This window comes from Euwallacea fornicatus, chromosome 16 (genome assembly GCF_040115645.1).
Source record: "Euwallacea fornicatus isolate EFF26 chromosome 16, ASM4011564v1, whole genome shotgun sequence".
Lineage (NCBI taxonomy): Eukaryota > Metazoa > Arthropoda > Insecta > Coleoptera > Curculionidae > Euwallacea > Euwallacea fornicatus.
Window position 1 is genome coordinate 3,158,357 of NC_089556.1, and position 21,855 is coordinate 3,180,211.

General features: G+C 38.2%; 4 protein-coding genes across 7 annotated transcripts; 2 read left to right on the top strand and 2 right to left on the bottom strand.

Annotated features, from left to right (window-relative positions):
* Positions 1–291: 291 nt before the first annotated feature.
* Positions 292–2,864, bottom strand: LOC136343886 (uncharacterized). 3 transcript variants are annotated; one of them, XM_066290879.1, is made up of 10 exons: positions 2,328–2,863; positions 2,113–2,277; positions 1,903–2,065; positions 1,728–1,849; positions 1,433–1,677; positions 1,190–1,380; positions 855–1,123; positions 649–802; positions 477–592; positions 292–427 (listed from the first exon to the last, which is right to left on the bottom strand). In XM_066290879.1, the coding sequence occupies exons 1-10, from the start codon at positions 2,383–2,385 to the stop codon at positions 369–371; spliced, it is 1,542 nt and encodes a 513-aa protein (XP_066146976.1). In that variant the 5' UTR covers positions 2,386–2,863; the 3' UTR covers positions 292–368. The 3 variants fall into 3 exon arrangements, with proteins under 3 accessions (XP_066146976.1, XP_066146974.1, XP_066146977.1); XM_066290877.1 differs by having other exon boundaries at positions 649–808; positions 2,328–2,861; XM_066290880.1 differs by lacking the exons at positions 477–592; positions 649–802 and having other exon boundaries at positions 305–427; positions 2,328–2,864.
* A 624-nt stretch (positions 2,865–3,488) lies between these two features.
* LOC136343932 (uncharacterized) lies at positions 3,489–14,193 on the top strand. The gene is given in 21 exon segments (XM_066290944.1): positions 3,489–4,185; positions 4,238–4,313; positions 4,368–4,701; positions 8,492–8,764; positions 8,819–8,940; positions 8,995–9,207; positions 9,257–9,370; positions 9,373–9,539; positions 9,596–9,745; positions 9,797–9,940; positions 9,996–10,228; positions 10,278–10,614; positions 10,676–10,804; positions 10,858–10,912; positions 10,969–11,145; positions 11,194–11,500; positions 11,555–12,045; positions 12,096–12,267; positions 12,321–12,618; positions 12,684–12,820; positions 12,875–14,193. Coding segments are annotated over 21 exon segments (4,653 nt in total). The 5' UTR covers positions 3,489–3,817; the 3' UTR covers positions 13,231–14,193.
* A 1,948-nt stretch (positions 14,194–16,141) lies between these two features.
* On the top strand, positions 16,142–20,925 carry Mlc1 (Myosin light chain alkali). 2 transcript variants are annotated; one of them, XM_066290930.1, is made up of 7 exons: positions 16,143–16,282; positions 17,689–17,716; positions 19,795–19,935; positions 19,991–20,158; positions 20,212–20,298; positions 20,430–20,486; positions 20,669–20,925. In XM_066290930.1, exons 1-6 carry the CDS (start codon positions 16,280–16,282, stop codon positions 20,453–20,455), a joined length of 453 nt encoding a protein of 150 aa, XP_066147027.1. In that variant the 5' UTR covers positions 16,143–16,279; the 3' UTR covers positions 20,456–20,486; positions 20,669–20,925. The 2 variants fall into 2 exon arrangements, with proteins under 2 accessions (XP_066147028.1, XP_066147027.1); XM_066290931.1 differs by lacking the exon at positions 20,430–20,486 and having other exon boundaries at positions 16,142–16,282.
* LOC136343921 (uncharacterized) lies at positions 20,662–21,845 on the bottom strand. Its single transcript, XM_066290929.1, has 3 exons — positions 21,619–21,845; positions 21,374–21,564; positions 20,662–21,320 (listed from the first exon to the last, which is right to left on the bottom strand). Exons 1-3 carry the CDS (start codon positions 21,827–21,829, stop codon positions 20,958–20,960), a joined length of 765 nt encoding a protein of 254 aa, XP_066147026.1. The 5' UTR covers positions 21,830–21,845; the 3' UTR covers positions 20,662–20,957.
* Between the last annotated feature and the right edge of the window lie 10 nt (positions 21,846–21,855).

Below are 21,855 nucleotides of genomic sequence, written 5' to 3' on the forward strand. Positions count from 1 at the left end.
TCTACAACAGAACTTTTTGGACGATAACTTATTATTCAAAAACACTGAACATTTTGACCAATATTACAGATATTGCGATTAATTTCTTAAGCATTTGATGCAATAGCCAATTTGATTGCAGAATAGAACTTCATGAAGGGATGACTACTTTTCATTTCTGGAAGTATTAGGAACAGATCGAAGGTAATATTGAATTAAAAATTATTTCAAATAAATAATGCTAAATTCAATATATTGACTCTTCCATCTTTGTCACATTTGAATCCATAAAAATTGAAATAACTGCGATTTTAAGCTGAGCTGCTTTATTGTCATAAAAACTCTACAAAAACAAAAATTGTCCTGTTTACGTTTCCTTCAACGACACACTACTCTGCCATTGGTTTCCGCTTCATTTCTGGCAAGAAACAGGTGAACACGGCTAGACCTGCAAATACGAAAATATCCAGACAATCAACACCTTTAGTAATACTCACAAAAATATAGTATTCCCAGTATTATCGTAAACTTTTGTCGGTCAATTACTATTAATGTAACAAAGAATATAGATAGTATCAGTCCTGGGACATTTGTTAAGGCATTTGAAGTCGATCTGGATAAAAAATATGTGCCTCTAATAGGTCTTTTCATAAATTAATCAGAATTAACCTTATGGCGGTGGGATAAACTTCCAAATTAACTAAAGTTATGGCTGAAATTACTACTCCTACTGAAGCCATCGTACAACTCATGGCAAGTAACAGAATCAGTTTCGACTGGACAAAAGCCATTACCAAAAACGAGCAACTGGCGGTCAGTAGACCTATAACTTAGATTTCCTGGCTTATTACACCAAGCATAATTTAGCTGCTTACAGCAAATGAACTTCCTCCCCAATCGATCAACTACCAACATGCCCAATACATGACCAGGAATACACGAACTCGCCAGGGCGGCAAAATTTCCGTAAAATATCCTGTTTGCCTCAGTTTTTTGACACATTAAACCAGAGAAATTTCTTTCTAGAGCGGACAACTTGGGCTCCAATATGGGATAGATGAAATCCATTCCCCTAAATTTTTCTAAGGATTGAGATTCTGAAGGGACCATAAGCTTGGAAAGGCCAATGTTCAGCTGGAGGATTCTGGAATTATGAGATAGGATGTTAACAAAATGTGCCTAGTTTATTGAGCGTGGTAACTAGAGCTACCCAATAATAATGAGCGGGGTTTTGATTAAAACGAGCAAGCCTGTAATCTTGCCATAACGTTTAGACATGATCATTTTAACACTTCTACAAAGCCGGTGCAGAAATGATTTCACTTGTTCCCAATGACTAGAAGGCTCAACATAGTTAAGATCATACGGATGGATTAAGTTATTCAGACGATCTTCGTGAATCTAAACATATTTAGTGTAAAAAGTATAGAAATGACCTATAAGTTTCTGTTACCTTAAAGTTATCTGCAAAGCTGGAGTTATTAATGGCAAATAGCTGCTTGAGTAATAGGTATGCCAGGAAGTTTCGTCCTATAAGCAGATAGAATCTAGGGCTTTCCTCCATGAGGGAAGAAGCACACGCTAAAATGAGGCTAATGCCTCCACATGCAGCAAACATAGTTCTCCACGTGGTTAATTGCTTGGAAGTTGCCACATCGAGGCTCACAATTGTCTGAGTTTCGAACAATATTACTGAAACTATGTGTACATATTAGAACTTACATAAAACCCACTGGAAGTTAACGTACCAATGGTAATAACATACCCCAATACATAGAACATACTGCAGAACATGAGCCAAAACCCCCTATGTCGTTTATCAACTATTTCCACCACCAGCAGTTTAATTTGCAGGGCGTTAACTTCCAATCTAAATTCACCCAAGTTGGCAAACGCGAATAAAATTTGTTCACACATGTTCACCCTACTGCCAATATCAATGTAGCCCCTATCATCACATAAACATTATAGGCAAAAGCAGCTATGAAGGTGGTTGCAAAGATTCCAATGAGGCTGTAGACTAAATATTTCTTTCTACCATATCTATCCGAGAGGGGGTTCGCTATTAGCCCCCCCAGCGAGTTGCCTAGATTTCATCAAAGATCATTCGAAAATAGTGATTTGATTAAATACCTATTAGAAAACATGCAAACATGCTTAAGGAAGTCATTTTAGGGATGACCAGTTTATCGCAAGAAGATAAGGAAACTGCAAAGCTCATGGTGACGAATGTGAGGCCCTGCAAGAGGTGACAGGCACATGCCAGGCCGACGATGAATTTATAGTACAAGCCCCAACCTGGAAAGGCAATTCTGGATACTAGAAGTAAACGAGTTAGCTAGAGTTACCGGTGTGCTTTAAGTAATCTTCAAGATAATGTTCTTCGGTTCCATTTTGGACGTCCATGATCAGGAAAGTTCCAGATATGTTTAAACACTAAATTTCGAAAAATTGTTGCCATATCTGACATATGCCAGACAAAACTGGGGTGACTGGTTGCGAAATATTTGAAAATGATATTGACGAGAGAATTAACCCCGGTTCTCACGATCCTGGAACCTGAAAAAAGCCGTCGGCAGTCTTCGGAAGAAGGGGGGTAATGCCTCTTAAACCTAGGGCCAGTTTTGAAACACTTGGAAACCTGGCTCGCTTGACGATTTGAATTTTCTGAAACCTGGACCAGACTAAATACATCGCAAAAATATTAAACATACTAATATTTTTTATTAATAGGGCTATTGGGGCTGCGTAGGAAGAAATTAGAGCCCTTTTAACTTGGCAAGACAGTTTCAAGTGGCACTCTCTATTAGCTATAATAAAACTGACATCACTAATTTGTTTCGCACGTCCGAAAAGCTCTGTATACCAAGTTTTAGGACCATTGGTCAAAAGACTGTGAAGATATGAAATAAAATAAAAAATAAATATTAAAATTTAATATTTTATTAAATTTTAATTTCTCTATATATACTTATTTATTTATTTATTTTTACTTCATTTAGTTATTTAAAAATACATTTAACATATCTTGGTAAATATCGTCTTTTGGAATACAACAATTGCACTGGATCTTAATAGTTTGATGGCAGGGATCTGCCGTTGTTCTGTATCACATTACTTTTGGGACACCCTGTATATCAGAGTCAATGAGGCTCATATTGGGTCAATAGCTTCAAGAAAGGATTCTTCGAAGAAGGCAAATAACCCTAAAATTTGATAGGCTTAATTTGAAAACTTAGAGGCTTTTGAGTAATCCCCCGGAATTAACCGTAGAAATAAAAGAATTATAGGTTTTTTGGGTTGTTCATCGACAATCGTCAAAATCAATAAAGCACTATTCCTGTCGGTATAATTCCTGATTGAAATTTGCTATTAAAATTGAAGAATTTCTAATTTTTCGATTGTTGAAGTAATCCCACTAAAGCACTACTGCTCTCGACATAATTCGTGCTATTCTGCCTTAAGTATAGTTGCTAATTAAAGCCGACATATGTCTAGCGCCGCCCTGCAGTGTGGTAAAACCGACGCTGGACGTCGGTTAGTCACTGGTTAGACCCGCGCCGCGACGCCGTATATTTTAATACAGGTCGTTCAATATGTAAATTCCGAAGCACTTGGGCTTATAAAAACAAACTGTTAAAAATAGATCACTTTAAAAATTTCTGATTATCTCGTAAAAAGACGGGCATACAACAAGAAAATGGGGCTACATTCGGATTGTAAAGATGCAGGAAGTCGGAAAGTTCAAGTGGGCGTGTGAGCAGAGTACGAAACAACGCCTAATACAGGTGACCTAAATTTCGCAGGCTATGTTATCGGAAAGCAAAATTCAACGAAAATGAACGAGGATAGTGATCCAACGAGAAAAACCCTTAAAAAATCCAAACTCGAGAAAACCCTGCAACTCCCTAACATACCAGACCCAGAGTCATCTCTCCCCAAAACTGCTTGTTCAAACGAAATTGACGAAGACGTTGCAGAAACAAAGGTGTTCAAGAAGACTGAAAGATCAATTAGCGGAGTTAGCGAAAAGGACAGGGAGATATTTGAGTACATTGAGAGTCTACAGACGGAATTATGTTCAAAATCTGCAGCGGAATGTGCGACTCTTTCGGCGGAAAGGGCCTATGATCATTTGGAGCAGGTGTACAAATTGATGGAGAGGGTGGTTGAATTGAGACAGCAAAACTTTAAGCTTCAAAAAAGGTAAGGGCAATTTAGAATTTTCCGCTGGTTGACGTTGAACTGAAACTTCCAGAATACGCGATTTGGAGCACTTCACCGAAGTCAATTCCGAAGACCCGAACTTGGACTTTAGGGGTAGACAAATAGAAGTAATATCACAGTGCCGGCAATAAAAGACAACACACCTAAACTTATTCTTTTAGAATTTGTCTGGATTTTCGACACCACGGAGGCGCGGCAGCACCCCTAACGCCCAACAGAACTTTGCAGATCCAGGAGAGAGCTCCAGCAAACAATCGAAAGTGTCCAAATGGACAAAAGTCAAAGCAGCCTTCAGATGGGAAAAAGCATCCAATGTGGGCGACTCTAAATCTCAAGACAGCGGCATCCACGTACCTGTTAATTATGAAGTAGCCAGGTACTTAAGAGTGCCTTCGACTAGTGACGAAATGGCTCACAGTCCTGGAGACTCCGGAGCAGGGATATCCACACCTGGAACGATCAGCTCAGCCTCTTCCAACGACGATCTAAGAACGGGTAAGTTTAATTTTAGACGTAGAATAACTGACCTTACTACTTTATTATGAAAACATATTATACTTGCACACATGTACCGCAATACCGTTTTATTAGTTTAGTTTGATTGCTGCGAAAAAGACTTGTGTAAATATTTTGAATGTTCTTAAAACGAAATTTGTGCATGCGAAGTTGATATAGTTGAGACTGAAATATTGCAGTAACCTTGTATCCAGGTTAAGGAATATTTTCGTGCATTAACGTAGGAAATTATCTGAAAATCGCATATTGAAGAATCACTCAATCCAATTTAGTTGGGAAAGGGTCCGATGCAGTACTGAAATAACGCCCCACTTGTCAATCGAAAATGGGAAACTGAAGGAAATGACCCTGAAGCGTGATGACAATCCATTGCAGGAAATTCTAACTTCACGAAGAACAAATGCAACCTTAGAGTGAACCGAACATAGTAAAACTCAACTCAAATAGCGCTCTTGGTACTTTCCACATACACAGGATGTGTCCCAAACATATCACACAACTTAAAGAAAAATCTCTTGGTTACCAATGTTATACATGCTTCAGAAGATTTCGAAGCGAGAGGCATTTTGGCTCCTTTCCAAGTCGCCGGAGATTCTCCAGAAATCGCTGTTGTCATGGACGGTAGAAAAGCAGATCATAAAACGCTTGGCGTTACTTTCAGTCATATCAATCTCCAGAAGTATCCCTGAAAAAGGTCCAGTGAGGAGACAACAGCCGTGAAGTCCTTGAAGGTGTGAAGCAAAAAGTTAGAAAAATATATATACATATATATATATATGTCGGATCATCAATAGGGAGGTTTTCCATGATGATATAAAGTATTTAGTTCACTTTTAATAGCAAGAATAGAAAAAGGGCAAAACCAACGAATTCGCTACCACACGAACGCATCTCGTTACTTGCCAACCTAATCTGCCTGTCCCTTTTTGGTTTCTGGTTTTCCAGATCTCGCGAGTCATTCAAATCTGAGGAATAAGGTACCTGCTAGTCTCTATTTCCCACGAAAGCTCGCACACATGGCCTCTCGATTTCGCCCTTGGTGGTAGCGAGGTCGTCCGACAGTGCTTTTCCTTAAATTGGTCCTGGCAGCCTGCCCTTCGTCATATTATCAGCTCGTAATGTTACACTTTATCACTTAAGGACTAAAAAATCTATGCCGGAATATGATGATAAAGGTGAGAAAAGTGCCTCACAGACAGTGGAGGTATTTGCAGAAAATTTCAAAGATATCTATGTGAAACGAGTCAAAGGTGTTGATGGGGTTTATGTGGTAGCCGAAAATGGACTTGTTGAATTTAATGAGGCAGATGAAGAAGTTTCTAATGAGGAAGGAAATTTCAGTGCGGCTGACGTTGAAGCCTTCGTATGTGCTACTGAAGAGTCCGCCGGAGTGGCTAGAGAAGTTGTAATTTCACCACTTGGAGGATTGTGGAATTTGTGTTGATGAATGAGTTCGAATTCCTAGCAAAGCTAAGATCATGTGCGCTCTTAAAGTATATAAAAACTCTATCTGTTAGCACCAACATAAATAAAAAAAAATTTGATTTTTTGCGTAAAAAAAACATAATTACGCTCGTTCATAGTTTATGTTCAACGTCTCATTCAGCACCTTCTCTCTTCTAACGCAGCTACATCATTGGCACATATCCAATAGTTCATGTTTTATTGTGTTTTTTAAAGCTTCTTTTAAGACATAAATTTGCCCAAAATTATCGAGATAAATCTCAGATTTATAGTAGAATTTACTGGAAACAAAAACACTTTATAACTTTTTTAAAGGCTCCAACAACCCGTTGAAACCACTTTGAGAATCCCGAGCTAAAATCGGTAACATCATACTTGCCCACTGGCGTTGTTATGAACTTTTCTCTAAACCTCCATGAGAACATAAAATTAACTATTGGCCACCTCTCAGCAGAGAGAACTGTTGTGCAACTGTTGTACAAGTGTCTGAAATACAGAGGAAAAATAATGTCACGCCCATTTAAATGTATTTGTAAATTAGCGTTGTTCAGCAACAAGTCCAACTATTGCACAATTGTTGGCCGTTTTCAAAAATTCGTGAAATTAATTGTCGAATTAGTAACTTAAAAAACCGTTACAAAACTCTTGTGGCAACTGGAAACGGACTTTTTCTCTGTATATTATCCAGGAAAATTATCATGGAAGCAAGGAATATTGAAAAAAATTATCTCAGTGTGATCATGACAGTCAAGTGTCCGTTGCGAAGGGCACTTCCCTCTTGGCTTTTTCTTGAAAATGCAATATGCGGGGTAGTTGGAGTGAGCAAAACATGACGAAACACCGGTTTTGGTGTTTCTGGCAGAATAGGAGATTGAGGAGCAGTTTCAGAATTGACGCAGATTTGATCCAGAATTTAGATATATAAAAAGGAAAATTCGATTATTTTGAAATCGTTTTCCAACCAGATAAACAGCATTGAATTAAAAGTAATGAATTTTAAGAAAAGAAGGCCAAAAGGTTCTTGACTGTGAAGGACTGCGATTATACCGCTCATTTCAACTATTTATCCGTTTTATGGTTTCACTTCCTGAAATTTCAAAGAAAATAACTACAACGTGTACCACGTTTTCCGCCTTAAATAAATAGGCAAAACGTGTTTCTAAGTCCCCACATCCAACTCCAATAAAAAGGATTTTAGTTTCTTGAAACATGTTGGATCCTAAAGATGTTTAATTTTCCTTTTTTAACTCTTCGGGCGTGCATCAGCATCATTCCTCATAGCAAAACGTGTTCGATTCCTTGAAATGCCGCTCAAAGTAACACCTCCATGTTTACAACACACTAAAACCTATTCATATTTTTCTGTTAATAGAAATCGTTTAATATTGTAAACTATATAATGTAAACGAAACTCTCGTAGAGGTTTCGATGGTTGTTCTAGTTTAAATTTAGACCGGGAAAATTTAAAATTTAAAATAAATATTTCGAAGAAAAGTGAGATAATATATACTCTTGATGAAATGCATTAGAGTAGGAATGTGTCTCGTTGGTCTGGATTTCACCTGAATTATTTGCAATTTTGCCAACATATAGCCATAACCCCAACCATAAACATTGGCCTGGTCAATCCTCAGTAATTGTTCCAAATATTGCTGTATCTTAAAACTAATCAAATCCAATCAAAATTAAGGTAGAAACGCTGGTCTAATATCCAAAAACTGGCTCCAATATCGTGATTCTAACACAACATTTTCCAGAACAACTTTTTCAAACCATCCTTGCTTTTCTTTGTTGGGTAGGTTCTGGATATCTTTCTTCACTGTTAAAGGCTTTGAGAGAACAGACGCTCTAGGTAAAAACTGAATTAAGCAAAGGGGAAAGTTAGCGGAGCTGCTCATTCACCCAGATAACTGGAAATTGTTGACTTTGCATCAAACTTTTGAACCTCAATCCGAATTGCTACGAGGAGCTGAAGAAAACAAAATGTGGTGGCTGATGCGATCAAATAAAGGATTATTACTTTCACCAGGTGAAAAAGTGCCAAATTTCCTCCCTGGACTTTCATAGCCGAGTCGAAGACGAATACTAATATCAGATTGGTGATGATTTATCCACTAATCTTTAAATTTCGTGTCCCGCCAAAATAAGCGATGAAGGAAAAAACGCAACGAAACATCAGCAAGAAAGAGAACTTTTCAACGCCTGAGCAGTAAATGCGTCACTTCACACCCCGGGCATTTAACAGACTGTTTTGTGCGAATGAATGGTCAATTTTAAAATCTTAACTGAATGAATTTGTTCGCAGGGATTGCCGCTTGTGAAGATCTGAGAAGCTCTGATGAGGATCATTCCCATTACCATCTGCTTCATCACGCAAAAGTACAATACCCACGTCCGAAGTCCCACAGCCAAAAGTACCACAGAACGCCTTGGGCTAAAATGAAGGACATAATCCACCCCCGACAAAGCCTGAAGAAGAAGCATCGTCTCTCTGCTGCTAGTGACGATATCCAGATTGATGTGGAGTTTTGCAGCGATAATGAGGATGTGTTTGAAACAGATGACACTGGAAATAAAAGTAAAATGATCTAAAAATGGATGAATCCCCGCTTAATTTGAGGATTATTTGCAGGTACCAACATATCGTTATCACCATCACCTCACGTCTACAGTAGTAGTGCCAGTCCAAGTGGCAGTGAAATTCCGTCAGATGTTATTGAGAGGTACCAGCGAGTACTAATGGAAGATCGGACAGTGAGTAGTGACAGATTTACAGATATTTCAGTGTTAAAATTAAAAACATTGCAGTCAGGTTTAGAAGTTAATAAATCTTTGAGAAGATGGGATTATATTCGTAGGGCTTTCCTGAGTCGTTATTACACTCTAGAAAGCCATAAATTCAAACCAAAAATCCAAAAATCCAATGTTCAAGAGGAAATTCAGAAGAATTATAAAGAGCTGCAGAAGAAGCTGAGTTTGGAATTTCAGGAGAAAATTTACGAGTGGGAGCGTTTGAAGCAGGTGAAGAAATTTTCTGAACGTAAACTTAGATGCATGTTATTATTTCCAGGCTTCTCCAGTAACTCCAGGATCTCCTGCAGTGTTTAATTTCAATGATGAATCACTTCAGTTGTCTCTAGATGCTCACAGGTAGGAACGCAGTCGAAATTAAAACGGATCCTATTAATTGAGGTTTCCAGAAGAGGAGTTACCCAGGAAAACGACTTACCAGAAGACTTTAAGAAGAAGCTGCAGGAGTGGGAAAAGATCAAGAAGAGAAGTGCCAGAGGCAGCGGCAGGGGCAGGAAGAAGTTGGGTGAAATTACAAAGTGGAAAAGCTTAGGAGGTCCAAGGTATTCATATATAAAGATAAGCAAAATATAATTTGATTTGATGTACTTCACAGCAGGTCTTCAGACCATTCGCCGGTTTTCGAGTACCCGCAAATCTCTGACGATTTTCGCAAGAAAATGGAAGAATGGAAGCAGATTAAAGCGGCGGGGAGACCCTTGGCTCATGCAAAGGCCAAGGATAAAACTCCAAGTCCCAAGCTCTGCAGGTATCTATTACCGTACTAGGCTACCACTTACTAAAGTCCAATTTGCATTAGGAAAAATTCTTCGCAGAAGCAAAGTAAAAAACGCAAGCAGCACAATAAAGAGCTGCATTGGTTTGACAAGGAACTTGGGAAGATCGAAAAAGAGAAACAAAGACTGGAGAGAGAGAAAGACAAGTTTGTTGAAAGAGAAGAACGGTATTCGCTTCTTCAATAGTTTTTATATACCTAGAAACGTCTATTACCTTCTTAGATTATCCAAACTTCGACGTTCGATGACTGGTAGTCATCACAAGAGAGAAATTTTAGTTCACACCCCCTCAGGTTATCATAGATTTGAGGGCATCTCCAGGAAGTTTACTCAGAAGCTCTATGAGTGGGAGAAATCCCAAGGAATTGCCCCTGAGGCATCTACATTTGCCTTGTTGTCAGGTTCAAGCTGCGCCGCTGACGTTAGAGTTCAACCAGGCACCAACAAAGAAAGTAGTAAATTTCGATCACGTCTATACTTTTTCTCATTCTCATCTCAAATTAGGTAATCCTGCAATTCCTCGCTCAAAATCAGCGGACAGCATAGCAATTTCGACCCTAAACCTTGCCAGACCTCTGCTCTCAGGCCATCCTTCCTCCTTGTCATTAAACGACATGGACGAATTGGAAAAGGACTGCTTAATTGAGTGCAAGGACTCTTCTCTGGAGGACTTGGATGTGGATGAAATATTGGATGATGATAACTTGGAAACTGATGAGCCAGAAGCAATGCTGGTTGAAGTTGAAGATTATGAAGAGGAAACTACGGAACCATTGCACATTTCCTGTGCCGAAAGGCAGCAGCTGCCTGTTTACCAGAGAGAGGAATTTAAGCCTTTATGGTATGGATTGAGAAACTAAGTCTCAAATGTTAAGAAAAGTTTGTTCATTTGGGATTTTCAGTGAGAGTCAAACTCTCGTGGTACCAAAGGTGAGAAGATCGGAATCAGCGAAAGCTCAAATCAACTATGACCTTATGGAAAATATAGTCAAGCTCTTAACCGAATTACAAGTAACCGAAGATGAAATTAGGTGAGTGCTTTTGGTGATTCATTCTAATTTGATAAAGCGATTCTGCTTTTCAGAGCTTTAGCCGAAGCAAAGAATTTGCTGGAAGAACCCAACATCAAAACTTTCAAGGTAATTGGAAAAAAATATATTTAAAAATGCGCAAGCAACTTTCAAGTCTCCTTTAGTTTCTCAATGAACTCCAGAATCAATCTTTGAAGAATCTCAGTGACTTCATATTAAAACTTGAAGAAGCCAACACCCATTTAGCCAGAAACCTTCGGAGGGATGATAGAGAAGTCCATTCAAATTTAGCTCATACCTTGGGATCTGTATTTGAAGGTTCTGCTGAAATGTTACAAATGGTATTCACAAAACTTATGAAAATATGGATCTAAATTTGTGAATTTTAGACTAATCAGATGAGCAGGATTATTTCTTCCCGCGTAACTGGGGACAGCTGCAGCTACAAGAGCACCATATTTGAGCAAATTAAGAAGATAAGAGGAAAGATATCGGAACTTCGAAGGCATCTATGCTTCATCTCCACGTCAGAAGGATCATTGGCCAATAGGAAAGCAATTGATATACCGAAACCGCAAGTTGCAAAAACCACTTCTAGTGACTCTAGAGAAAACGATGGTTATGGCAGTGAAGCTTCCAGAAAGAGCTCTGGACGACATAGAGAGAAAGAAAGGAGATATGTGAAGATGGAACCAGGTGAAAGATAACGTGTTCAGAATTAAAACTATTAAATCAAAAATGTATTTGCAGGTCCCACTAATCTATCAGTGAGCACTGGAGCTGTCAAAAAACGAATTTTTCACCGCCAAAAAAGTGCCAATAAACCAATTGTCATGGATACAGATGAGGATGACAATGCAGACTGTGAGACTGATTCTTCGAAAACAGACCTCAAACCCCATAGAAAACTCGCACGGGCCAAATCTGTCACTGATCTGGAAGCTATTCCAAAACTAGATCCTCGTTTAACTGCACCAATAACTTTACATTTAGGTACCGAGTCACCAATCTCTGGATCAGATTCACCTGTAACTTTACTAGTAAAAACCACCAGGAAGTTGTTCACTCCATTTGTGGAAACTTCTTTCGGGAAAAGCAACGAGGAGAGCAATAATCCTTTTGAATTTGAGTCAGTGAATGCTGAAGAAGAAAATCTTCAGGTTTCTGGTGAAGTTAAATTAAAATCTGAAACGGTCAAATCTTTGCCCCCCCTTCCTCCATCGCCACTGCCCCAAAGGAAGGTATGATGGGGACATTTTTTTAGGTCAATTTTCTAAGTTTTCCATTCCAGATCTTTAAAGATGTTTCTCCAAGCATAAAAATGATTATAGCCAAATATAACCAAAATTTAGAGCAGGCTGTAGGGCTCAAATCTGGAGGATCCAGTGGCTCTAACTCACCTGTAGCTTGGAGGTCTCCGGTCTCTGAAAGAAAATCTTTGCATAAATTGTCGCCGCTGATGAGTACACAGTGTTCAAGTTTTAATTGTAAAATTTCTTCACATGGTCTTTTGCAGTTGAAAGAAATCAGGTGCAAAAATCATCAAGCGCCACATTCATATCGAAACATGCAGCAATTCCACAAAGGAAAATTTCACTTGATATGCGAGATCCATCACAATCAAGTGAAACAAGACCAAATCTTACACTAGATATTTCCCTTGCTCAAAAAAAAGAAGGGAAGAAAGTTATGAATGTTTCACCAGAAGTTCGCATGAGGAAGCTGCAGAAAGCCAAGGAGGAATTTCTGAAAACACCAGTTTCAGCTCCATGTCCTATGACCGAGGGTGAGCTACAGTATCCAGAAAGAAACAGGCAATTTGAATATGTCATGTCTCTTTTTTGCTTTGTATAAAATCGCACTTTCTTCTATCTTTCAGACTGAGCCAAATTAGCGTTGAAAGTGACTCTGCCACTGCTTCTAGCCCCCCATCAAGGTTAACAAAATCAGTCTCAGTAGGAATGATCAATGTGGAGCCAGATGTCTACATGAGAATAAATTCCGAGTTCCATGCAGGTTTGTTCAATATATCAAACCTTCCTTAATTTCAATCGGGGATTATTCTTCTAGAGGGATATGTCTCGTTACCACGCCAGTCTAAGACCCAACCCAAAGAATACAAGTCAGCTTTCTCGACCATTGCTGCGAAATTTCGGAAGGTGAAAATGAGGAAAGGGAAAAATAAGGATAAAGACAAGAAGGTGGTTGCCACTTTGTGTCGACAGAGTCTTGTTGTGGACATTAATAACGATCAAGATGAGAATAGCAACCCCAGAATTATTGGAGAAACTGATATCAGTCGAAATGGAGATGTGAAAACGGAGGAGGAAGGAGGTAGTAGCAGAAGGGCGAGTGTGGCCGATAATGAAACAACACCTCAAACTTCCACTCCGACATGGCTGAGGCGGTCGTTGTTTAAGAGATGAATTGAGCAAAGTTAAAAAAATATTAAAATAAAATATACAGGGTGTTCCTTAAGTACGGTACATAACTTCGGGAGGATATTCTACAGCTAAAATAAAGGTAATTTTGTTATATAAACTATATCCCAAAAATGCTTCGTTACGAAAATACAGGGTGTGAAAATTTCTTTAAAAAATTACAATTTTTTAAATATTTCCAAAACTACTTGAGACTTTTTAATACAATTTTGCAGGGTTTGAGAGTTAGCACCCGTACAAAGCAACAAAAGAATTCATATCTTCATAAAAGTATTTCTTCTCTTAAGAATAATAAAAAAGAATAAACAAATTTAGCTACAATATTTTTTAAACTCGAAAACGGTGCGCCCTACGAAAAAAAGTCAAGAGACCTTTTTTCTTCCAAATCGAACATATAGTTAAAAAAGAAACGAAATATTGGAAAAAAATAGTGGCGTACCACATTTTCCTATAAAATATCCAACAATTATTCTGTAGGCACGCCACTGGTTACACAACAGCCACTGTTTTTAGCGTAAAATACGCACGGTTGCTAACTCTCAAACTCTGCAAAATTTCATTAAAATGTGTCAAGTAGTTTCGGAAATATTTAAAAAATTGTAATTTTTACACCCGGTATTTCCGCAACGAAGCATTTTTGGAATATAATTTATATAACACAATATCCTTCATTTTAGCTGTAGAATACGCTCCCTAAGTTATGTACCGTACTTAGGAAACACCCTGTATATCAAGAAAGAGGGATTGGGAAATAAGTAAGTTTCTTCCCTTTGGAGTACATTTTTTGGCCACCAATCATTTTTGTTATTGGATCAGCTCTTTTCGAATAATTTTTGTTAAATGTTCGATGTTAATTCACTTGTATGTATTTTTATAATGCCTTTTGAGGAATATTATGTAAATGTGGTTGTTACTTTTTATGTATTTATAAATATGTTTACGAGCAGCTTTGAGTATTTTATTATCCCACGAATAAGGACATTAACTGGGATGGAATCCTTGCAAATCCTTGTAGCCTCCATAGTGGAAGATACAAAAGGGAAGATTTCACCTTCAAAAAGATCCTGAAAATTTCTTTGATAAAAAAGAAATTGAAAATAAAAGGAAACATGTATGAGATCAAACTAAAAATAACGGGCAAAACACGAAGAGTTGTCCTTTACATGGAACATAGCCTAGGCGTTCAACACATTTTTAAATATTTTTTTATGAAACTAAAAGTCCTACAAAATAAACAAGCAGGGTGATAAAAAGTGAGGAAGGCGAGAAAAACAGGATGATTTCAGTCGGACTCTGCCATTAGAAAACACGCGAAAACTCTACCCACCAAAGCACAGCTTATATGAAATATTCAAGAAAAAGTATATTTTCAGAATCAAAGAGGACAGATGCGTTTCTATAAATGAGACCAAAACTGACGAATTCGCGCAAGGGCAAAGAGCTTTCCTTCGTGCGGGAACAGTGCCAGAATGTGAAATTCGCGAAAAACATGTTTTCCATTTTTTCTAATGAAAAATGCTAGATAACGAGTCTTTCTTCTATCAGGAAAATTATCAAATTTTTGTATCCAATGGCATCAAATTATGTTAGGTCGGCCAAGGACAAAAGGCTTTTCTTTCCTCGAAAACAGAAACTATAATCTTTGCAAGTGCGGCCAAACTGAGAATGATCAGTTCACAGGGCGCTTTTTCCTTGTACAACGCACGAAAAGTTAAGGTGACTAAGTTAACTGAATTGAAGAAGTCTGAATGCCAAATACACGAAAAATCATGATTACTTTTTTAATTAAACAGAGTAAAACCACCGTCGTCAAACAACTCATTTTATTATTTAATCCCTCAAATCGGAAGAAACCTGTCAAGTAATAAAGCGGTCTCTTTTACTTAAGAGCGCAGGTTCACGTCCCATATACTAAAATTGAAGTTTATTGAAAACAATTTAAATTCATCCAAAATTCAAGTATCTCCAAAAACTTGAAAAACCTAGTTTGCGACATATTGGCATGGAAAAGGCCATCACCGCACTTTAAGAAAAAATACAGGGTGCGCGAATGTGCATTTAAAAATTTAAAGGGGCATTAAAAGGGCTTCATTTTGAGAGATCAGAGGCTCGATAGGTTGCGAGAAGCTCTGATTATTAGGTAGATATTAGACCACTGTATGTTAATGAAACTTTCGTTAACAGTTTAAAATTTTTATTCCCTTATAACTGAGAGCTTTTCGGCGCAAGACAGTGAAACGGCGTTTCTTAAAAGCTCAAGTCCAAAAAATGAATCTGCCATAACAATAGATGTAACGGCATTGATTTTATCTAGTTTTAGTGCTGAAAATTCCTATCAGTAGTAATCCATAATTTGCCCTCCTCTAATAGGTGTAGCGAAATCAGTCCTCTATATATAGAACTCAACAGAGTTTAATAACTTCATATACCTACGTATTTCATATATCTGAATATCTCCCCCTGCGTGCGGTTACATAAAAATGAATGTTTGGCAATTTTCTGCATATGCAAGACGTATATCGTCACTACCTGTGTGACCCATATGTCTCTCTCTAAATGCGATTCACCTCACATCATTGTAGAGATAATTACCAAAAATGTGGCTCTCCCCCACTGTTGAAAAAATTCAGCAGTTGAAACAACATATTTTTAGGAATGCCACTAATTTTAGTTTTGCCGCAACACAGAACCGGACCTTGCACGTTCCATTTCCATCAACATATTACCTCCTACCGCTATACTAGAGAATATACCTAATTTCCAAAAAATAAAACTGACGTTCTTCTTTGTAGTATGCGCCTCAGGGCTAAAATTGGCATTGCAAAGACGCCCTTTTATGGTTAGTATTGGGTGAAGTACGGATCTGTAAATTCAGACCGACGCTGCCAACGCCGCAAAAAGCGTCGCGACGAGTCGGTTTCAGTTTCAGGCCAAGAGTCGTTGCAGCGCCATCTGCCCCATAAAACTCTATTTTCGTTACTTACGGCTCCACTTCTGGTTGTTAGTGGCAGAAAGCACCAGCACATCACATACAATGGTAAGTCCTCACATATATCCACCCTTTTCCCTTTAAAAAGCTTTCGATTGCGACTTGCCCTAAGAGCTATATAATGCAACTTTCGAGATGTTACTTAATCCAGGCGAACCGTTCCTAAAATAGCGTCGACGGCCCGAATTCTATCTCTCAGTTAGTGTAATTGATAAATTTAACTTCAATTTTCATGAACGTTTTCCCAACATTCTACATGTCTGCAGCCAATGGTCAGCGGCACCCAATAAAAAAGACATACGGTGTCCAGTTTTAGCCCCATTAAATTGTCTCATTAAATATTATTTACTGTCCCGGGCCCAGATTCAATGCCAACAATATCTCTGGTCACTTGTCGGCAATTAACTTCCACCAGTACCGCGTTTCCAGTCCAATATACATAAACACAGTGACTAAGTGATTACTTGAACAAATATGGCCACTTACACCGAACTGTTGGAGCGCAAAGAGTCCGTAGTGGATATCTCCAATGACCTTCAAGAGTTCATTAAAAGAGTGGCCGCTGAAGTTGATGAAGCGCCTTCATCGAGTTTCACTAGCCCCCAAGTTCCCTTGCCAAAGATCACCATCGGAGAACCCGTTTACGTCAAGGCGGTCAAGTATTGGAAGAGAAAAGTCTACAAGTCGAAAATAGTACTGCCCGTTCTAATATAACTAAAATTTTTGAAAAGTGCTCTCCTCTTTTTTTGAGAGCGTTTTTGAGATATCGCAGGTTCGGAGGTACTTAGGTATTCACTTTTATATTGGTCTATGTTGGGTGGCGTCTATGTTCATGTCTGTCCTTGTCTTATATGTTTTAATTATGTGCGTAATAGTACCTCTACAGTCCTTGTGTTGGTCTTTTTTTCGTTTTGTGCTTTTTGTGTTTTTGCACCCAATTCAATTTATTTTAATGTCGATCGAGAGTTAGAAGTGTTACGTAACAGATCAATTTGAATTCTGAAATGCTCCAAAGGCCTGTTTATGAAACAGTCCCGCTCTAAATTCCTTTTTTTCTCTCGTTTTTTTCTCTTTTTTTTTTAAATTCTCAACCACCTTTGATTATTGGAACATTTTCAAGAACTGTTTGTTACGTTTCCGCTGTTAAAACGCATTCAATCTGCCGCTTATAAGGGTGCTTTTAGGCCGCAGTTGAAGTAGCAGCTATGGCACTAAGAGCTTAACAGCATTCCTCCAAAGACACAGTCGTAACGAGTTACATAAAAATATTTGTTGAAAAGTGCTGAAAAGTCAATTCTAAGTAACTTTGCCTGAAAAATAACTCTCCTAGAAACAGTCTGATTATCTTTCGGGTGAAGTTCCCAGTACTTTCACCTACTAGGTCTCAATGTGCTTGGCAAACCTTCCTATTTCTCTGGATCAGTACTAATTTGGCATTTTTCTTTTTTTTTTAGGCAGACTTGAGCGCTAGAGACGTCGAAAGTGAGTATCCAAAAAACTTAATTGGTCTTGAGAGATGTTCAATAATCTTTGATAATAATGCGCAAAGGTCAAGTTCAGGTTAATTGCTGGAATATAACCTGAGAGAGTCCAGGAGCTAAAACTACGAACTCCACAGTTCATATAAGGATACCTTTGAGCGCGAATGAGTCGGCTGCTGGGATTAAAAATAGACAGGGAAAGAAAACTCGGCTGAGAATAGATTTTGGCACGAGGATTTGTTTTGGGATTCGTCATAGTAACCCAGATTGTAGAGCCATGAAATTTAATTATTTTGGAGTTTTCCAGTTTCAGAGTTCCAGAGATAAATCATTTAGTTGGTTAAAGATATACGGAATTTTGATTATCGATTTTTTTTTAAATTGCTCTCATCGATATCATTTGCTCCCTACCGATAGCGCCAGACCCTTTTTGTACAGGCTGTCCACAAATGATTTTAAGTTGATTATTGAACTTCGCATTATCGGACAATATTAAGCACCTATGTGTACGCACTTGAAGTTAAAGGGAAATTTCTTAGTTATTTTTGCTTCATAATCTATAATTTTCTTCTCATATACAGGTTTTATCTCATATTTTCGTCTTCGTCTCCAAACAAAAATACGTTTTCAATTCGGACATTTCCGCATGTTTTCTCTAAATTCCCGGGAAACTCGAAATTTTGTTTTTGCGCTGTTTCCGTTCAACTTTGGCCGCACAATTTTCATCTGCATTGGCAGTAAATCGATTTAAATCTGAATTATGCCTTTTTTCGAAATTAAATATCCTTTTACCCTCTGGTTGTCTTAGACTTACTAAGGCCTGATTTGAGAGGAGGGCGCCTAAATGTCAATTCTTCAATTTGAGGCATATTAGAGGCACACCCGACATGACGCCCCAACTGATTTCCACAATTTATTGGGTGATCGTTTTGGTCTATTTTTCTAGTAGTTTTATTCTCCAACTCACCGAGATATTATATCGCATACGCCCTTAAGGGCAGATCCTTAAATTGGAAAATATATGGTGAACTCTAGGAGATGTAAAGAGAAGATTGAGCACCGTTTTCAATTTTTTGAATATAGAACTTGCTCTAGCACTCTCGGAATAACATTTTGCAATACCTGATTACCTTGAGACCCGGTTTTTGAACCTCCCGGTTACCTTGCCACCAAGATAACTTCCATAGAAAAACGAAATCAGAACGGAGCATTGTTCGATTTCTTCACTATCAGGAATAAGTAACAAGTCTAGGGTGATATTCCTTGGGTTAAAATAGCAGCACAAATTCGTCTCGTCTGAGAATAAAACTTGTAGATTTGCGTGATCAATCGTGCCATCTCAATTTTTTAAATCAGTACAGAGCGAGACGTCACATGTTCACTCAAAATACGAGAGTTGCATTAATGATGATGATCGAATTCTCTTAAATTCCAGTTAAAATTTAATTATAATAAACCCGCAGTTTTTAGCTTACATAGATTCCAGACCTTATTGGATGTCTGTGCACTGGCATCCATAAGTAATAACGCTTAATGAAGTGTCAATCATTTCCATAGAAACTGAGAAATCAGAACAGAGCATTGGCCAATTTCTCCATTTCCATCTGAAGCATCTTTTTCTTCTTTTGAAGGCGTTTCTTAAATGTAAAAACGAATATCTAATTATTGAACTGGGAGTAAATTTGTCACGAGCATATTCCATGGAAACGCAAGAATAATTGCCCTGGACTGAATGTCAACGCTAAATTTGAGAGAACTGCAACTGTTTTATCCTAGGGCCACATTACGCATACGCTGTTAAGTTTAGCTTGAAGGTATTTTACGTAGACTCTGAGAATTGCATTGGATCCGTTTTATCAAAGCAATGATCAAGGTGTTTAACCTAACGACAAAGTATAACGAGTGATTGAAAACGTGACCTTAAATTAATTTATTGTTTAAAATTTTGCAAACTTTTAATCGAAGTGAATAAACTTGAAATCGTGATTTATATCTTCTCTCAATTGGCCCCCAAGTAAAATAGGGATTCTCTATTGATCCCCTACCTTTAAAATGACATTTTCAATCGTCTTTTCTCAGGGGCGAACTTCGTCTTCTCCATATACGACTTCGAGGGAAATGGCACAGTTGATGCCGTCAACCTCGGCGACATGCTCCGTGCTCTGAACCTGAACCCCACTCTAGCCACAATTGAAAAACTTGGAGGAACCAAAAAGAAGAGTACGTCCCCTCTTAATTCTATCCAATCCTTAAATCAATTGCCCTTTTCTTACAGATGAGAAGAAACTGAAAGTTGACGAATTCCTCCCGATCTTCAGCCAGGTAAAGAAAGACAAAGAGCAGGGTAACTTTGAAGACTTCCTCGAGTGCCTGAAACTCTACGACAAAGAAGAAAACGGCACAATGATGTCTGCGGAACTTGCACATACCCTGCTTTCTCTTGGTGAGGTACTAGAACAAGGAATTTGCTGCTAGAATTAACTATGCAAATTACAGGTGAAAGGTTAACAGATGCTGAAACTGACCAAGTTTTAGCCGACTGCATGGACAAAGAAGACGAAGAAGGTTTCATCCCTTACGAACGTAAGTTTCAATTGATGACAGTTTGCCCTTGACTTTTCCCTGAATTTTTTCTCGTAGAGTATTAATGCACCACTTTTTTAAATTCCATATAAATCCAGTAGTAGCTATAGATTTTTCTCTAATATTTTCAGCATTCCTTAAAAAGATGATGGCGTAAGAAGCTAGTTTTAGTTATTTTTGTATTTTAAGTAAGTAGTGGTTCCGATCATTCAATGTATAAATAGCTTTGCTGCTGAATGAATGACGCTATTGCTGCTCGATGCTAAACAGTTTTTTATGCCAAGCAAAGATTACTCTAATCCGCTTTGCGCCCCTTACAAGCTCTGCCATTTTAATTAAGGATTTTGGGCTAATAAAACTGTCTTTATAGTTACCTGATGAGCATGTGCTGTTGCAAACTGGCCAATGATATCTCGAACACTCACCATCCACCAGGTACTCACCAGAAGTAAACACCAACCGAGGAATTCTTTTGTCAGCTACATAGGTACCACCAAACATGTACTTGGATCTTTAAAATGTCGTTCTGTTCAACTCTTTTGTTGTCTTTTTATTAAAATTTTATCTTATGTTTTACTTATTATTATTCTTTATTGTCATATAATATAATGTGAAAATAACCAACAACAGTTTCATTCTTTTCATATTTTATCACTATTTCATAAGACACAGCACATTTGGGTGCTGCGTCCACCTACATTTATGTGTGTCTCTTTCAGTTCGCTCTGAGCTGCATCTTGTTGACTCCTTGACCCTGAGTCATCATGATTTCCTTTCTTAATTTTTCTACAGAAACCCGCAATTCTCCGACCTACATCCCATCTTTTCCTTTTGAAAGTGGTGACCTTCTTATCTTCAACCGAGTCTTCTATTGAGGGATCTAAATTCACTTCATACATATGTTCTTCAGAGAGATGTTCCATGATGTCACCGGTATCTTGTTCGGATAAGAGAACCTCTTCTGAAGGCCATTTGCGAGGACACGTAAAGGCCTTATCGTCGGCGCAGTCTATATTGATCACCTACAAGCAAAATGAGATAAGCTCGAAGGAGGATTACTCAACAGCTCTATGACCTCAATTAATTTCTCTTCCTCTTTCATTTCTTCACGAATGCCTGATTTACTCTTACTTGAAATCATTTTGGCAACAACTTGCTTGGAGTTTTTCACTAGGACTGTTAATCGGTTTTTCTTGTCAACTCTGGTAAAATTGCATACTGGTTCTTGACCTTCGAGAACTTCATTACTTCTTTGAACTTCACTGCCTGAAAGATTGTTAAAGCTAACGCGGATATTGAATTGATGTGGAGGAGCTGTACCTCTTATGGAAGGTGAAGGTTTATTCTTTACGGGATCATGTTTAATCTGATCTGCCGAACTTTCCACATCGTTGTCGACAATATCAATAGCGTTATCCAGGATTTCCAGAATTATACCTCTCGTTAAAGTCTTCGCAGCCTCTTCATCTTTTGTCCTTATATTCAAGCTTTCATCTCCAGTGCCGACGGTTTCATAAGTCGCAGCAGACATTTCCGAATTTTCTCAATAAAAACGTC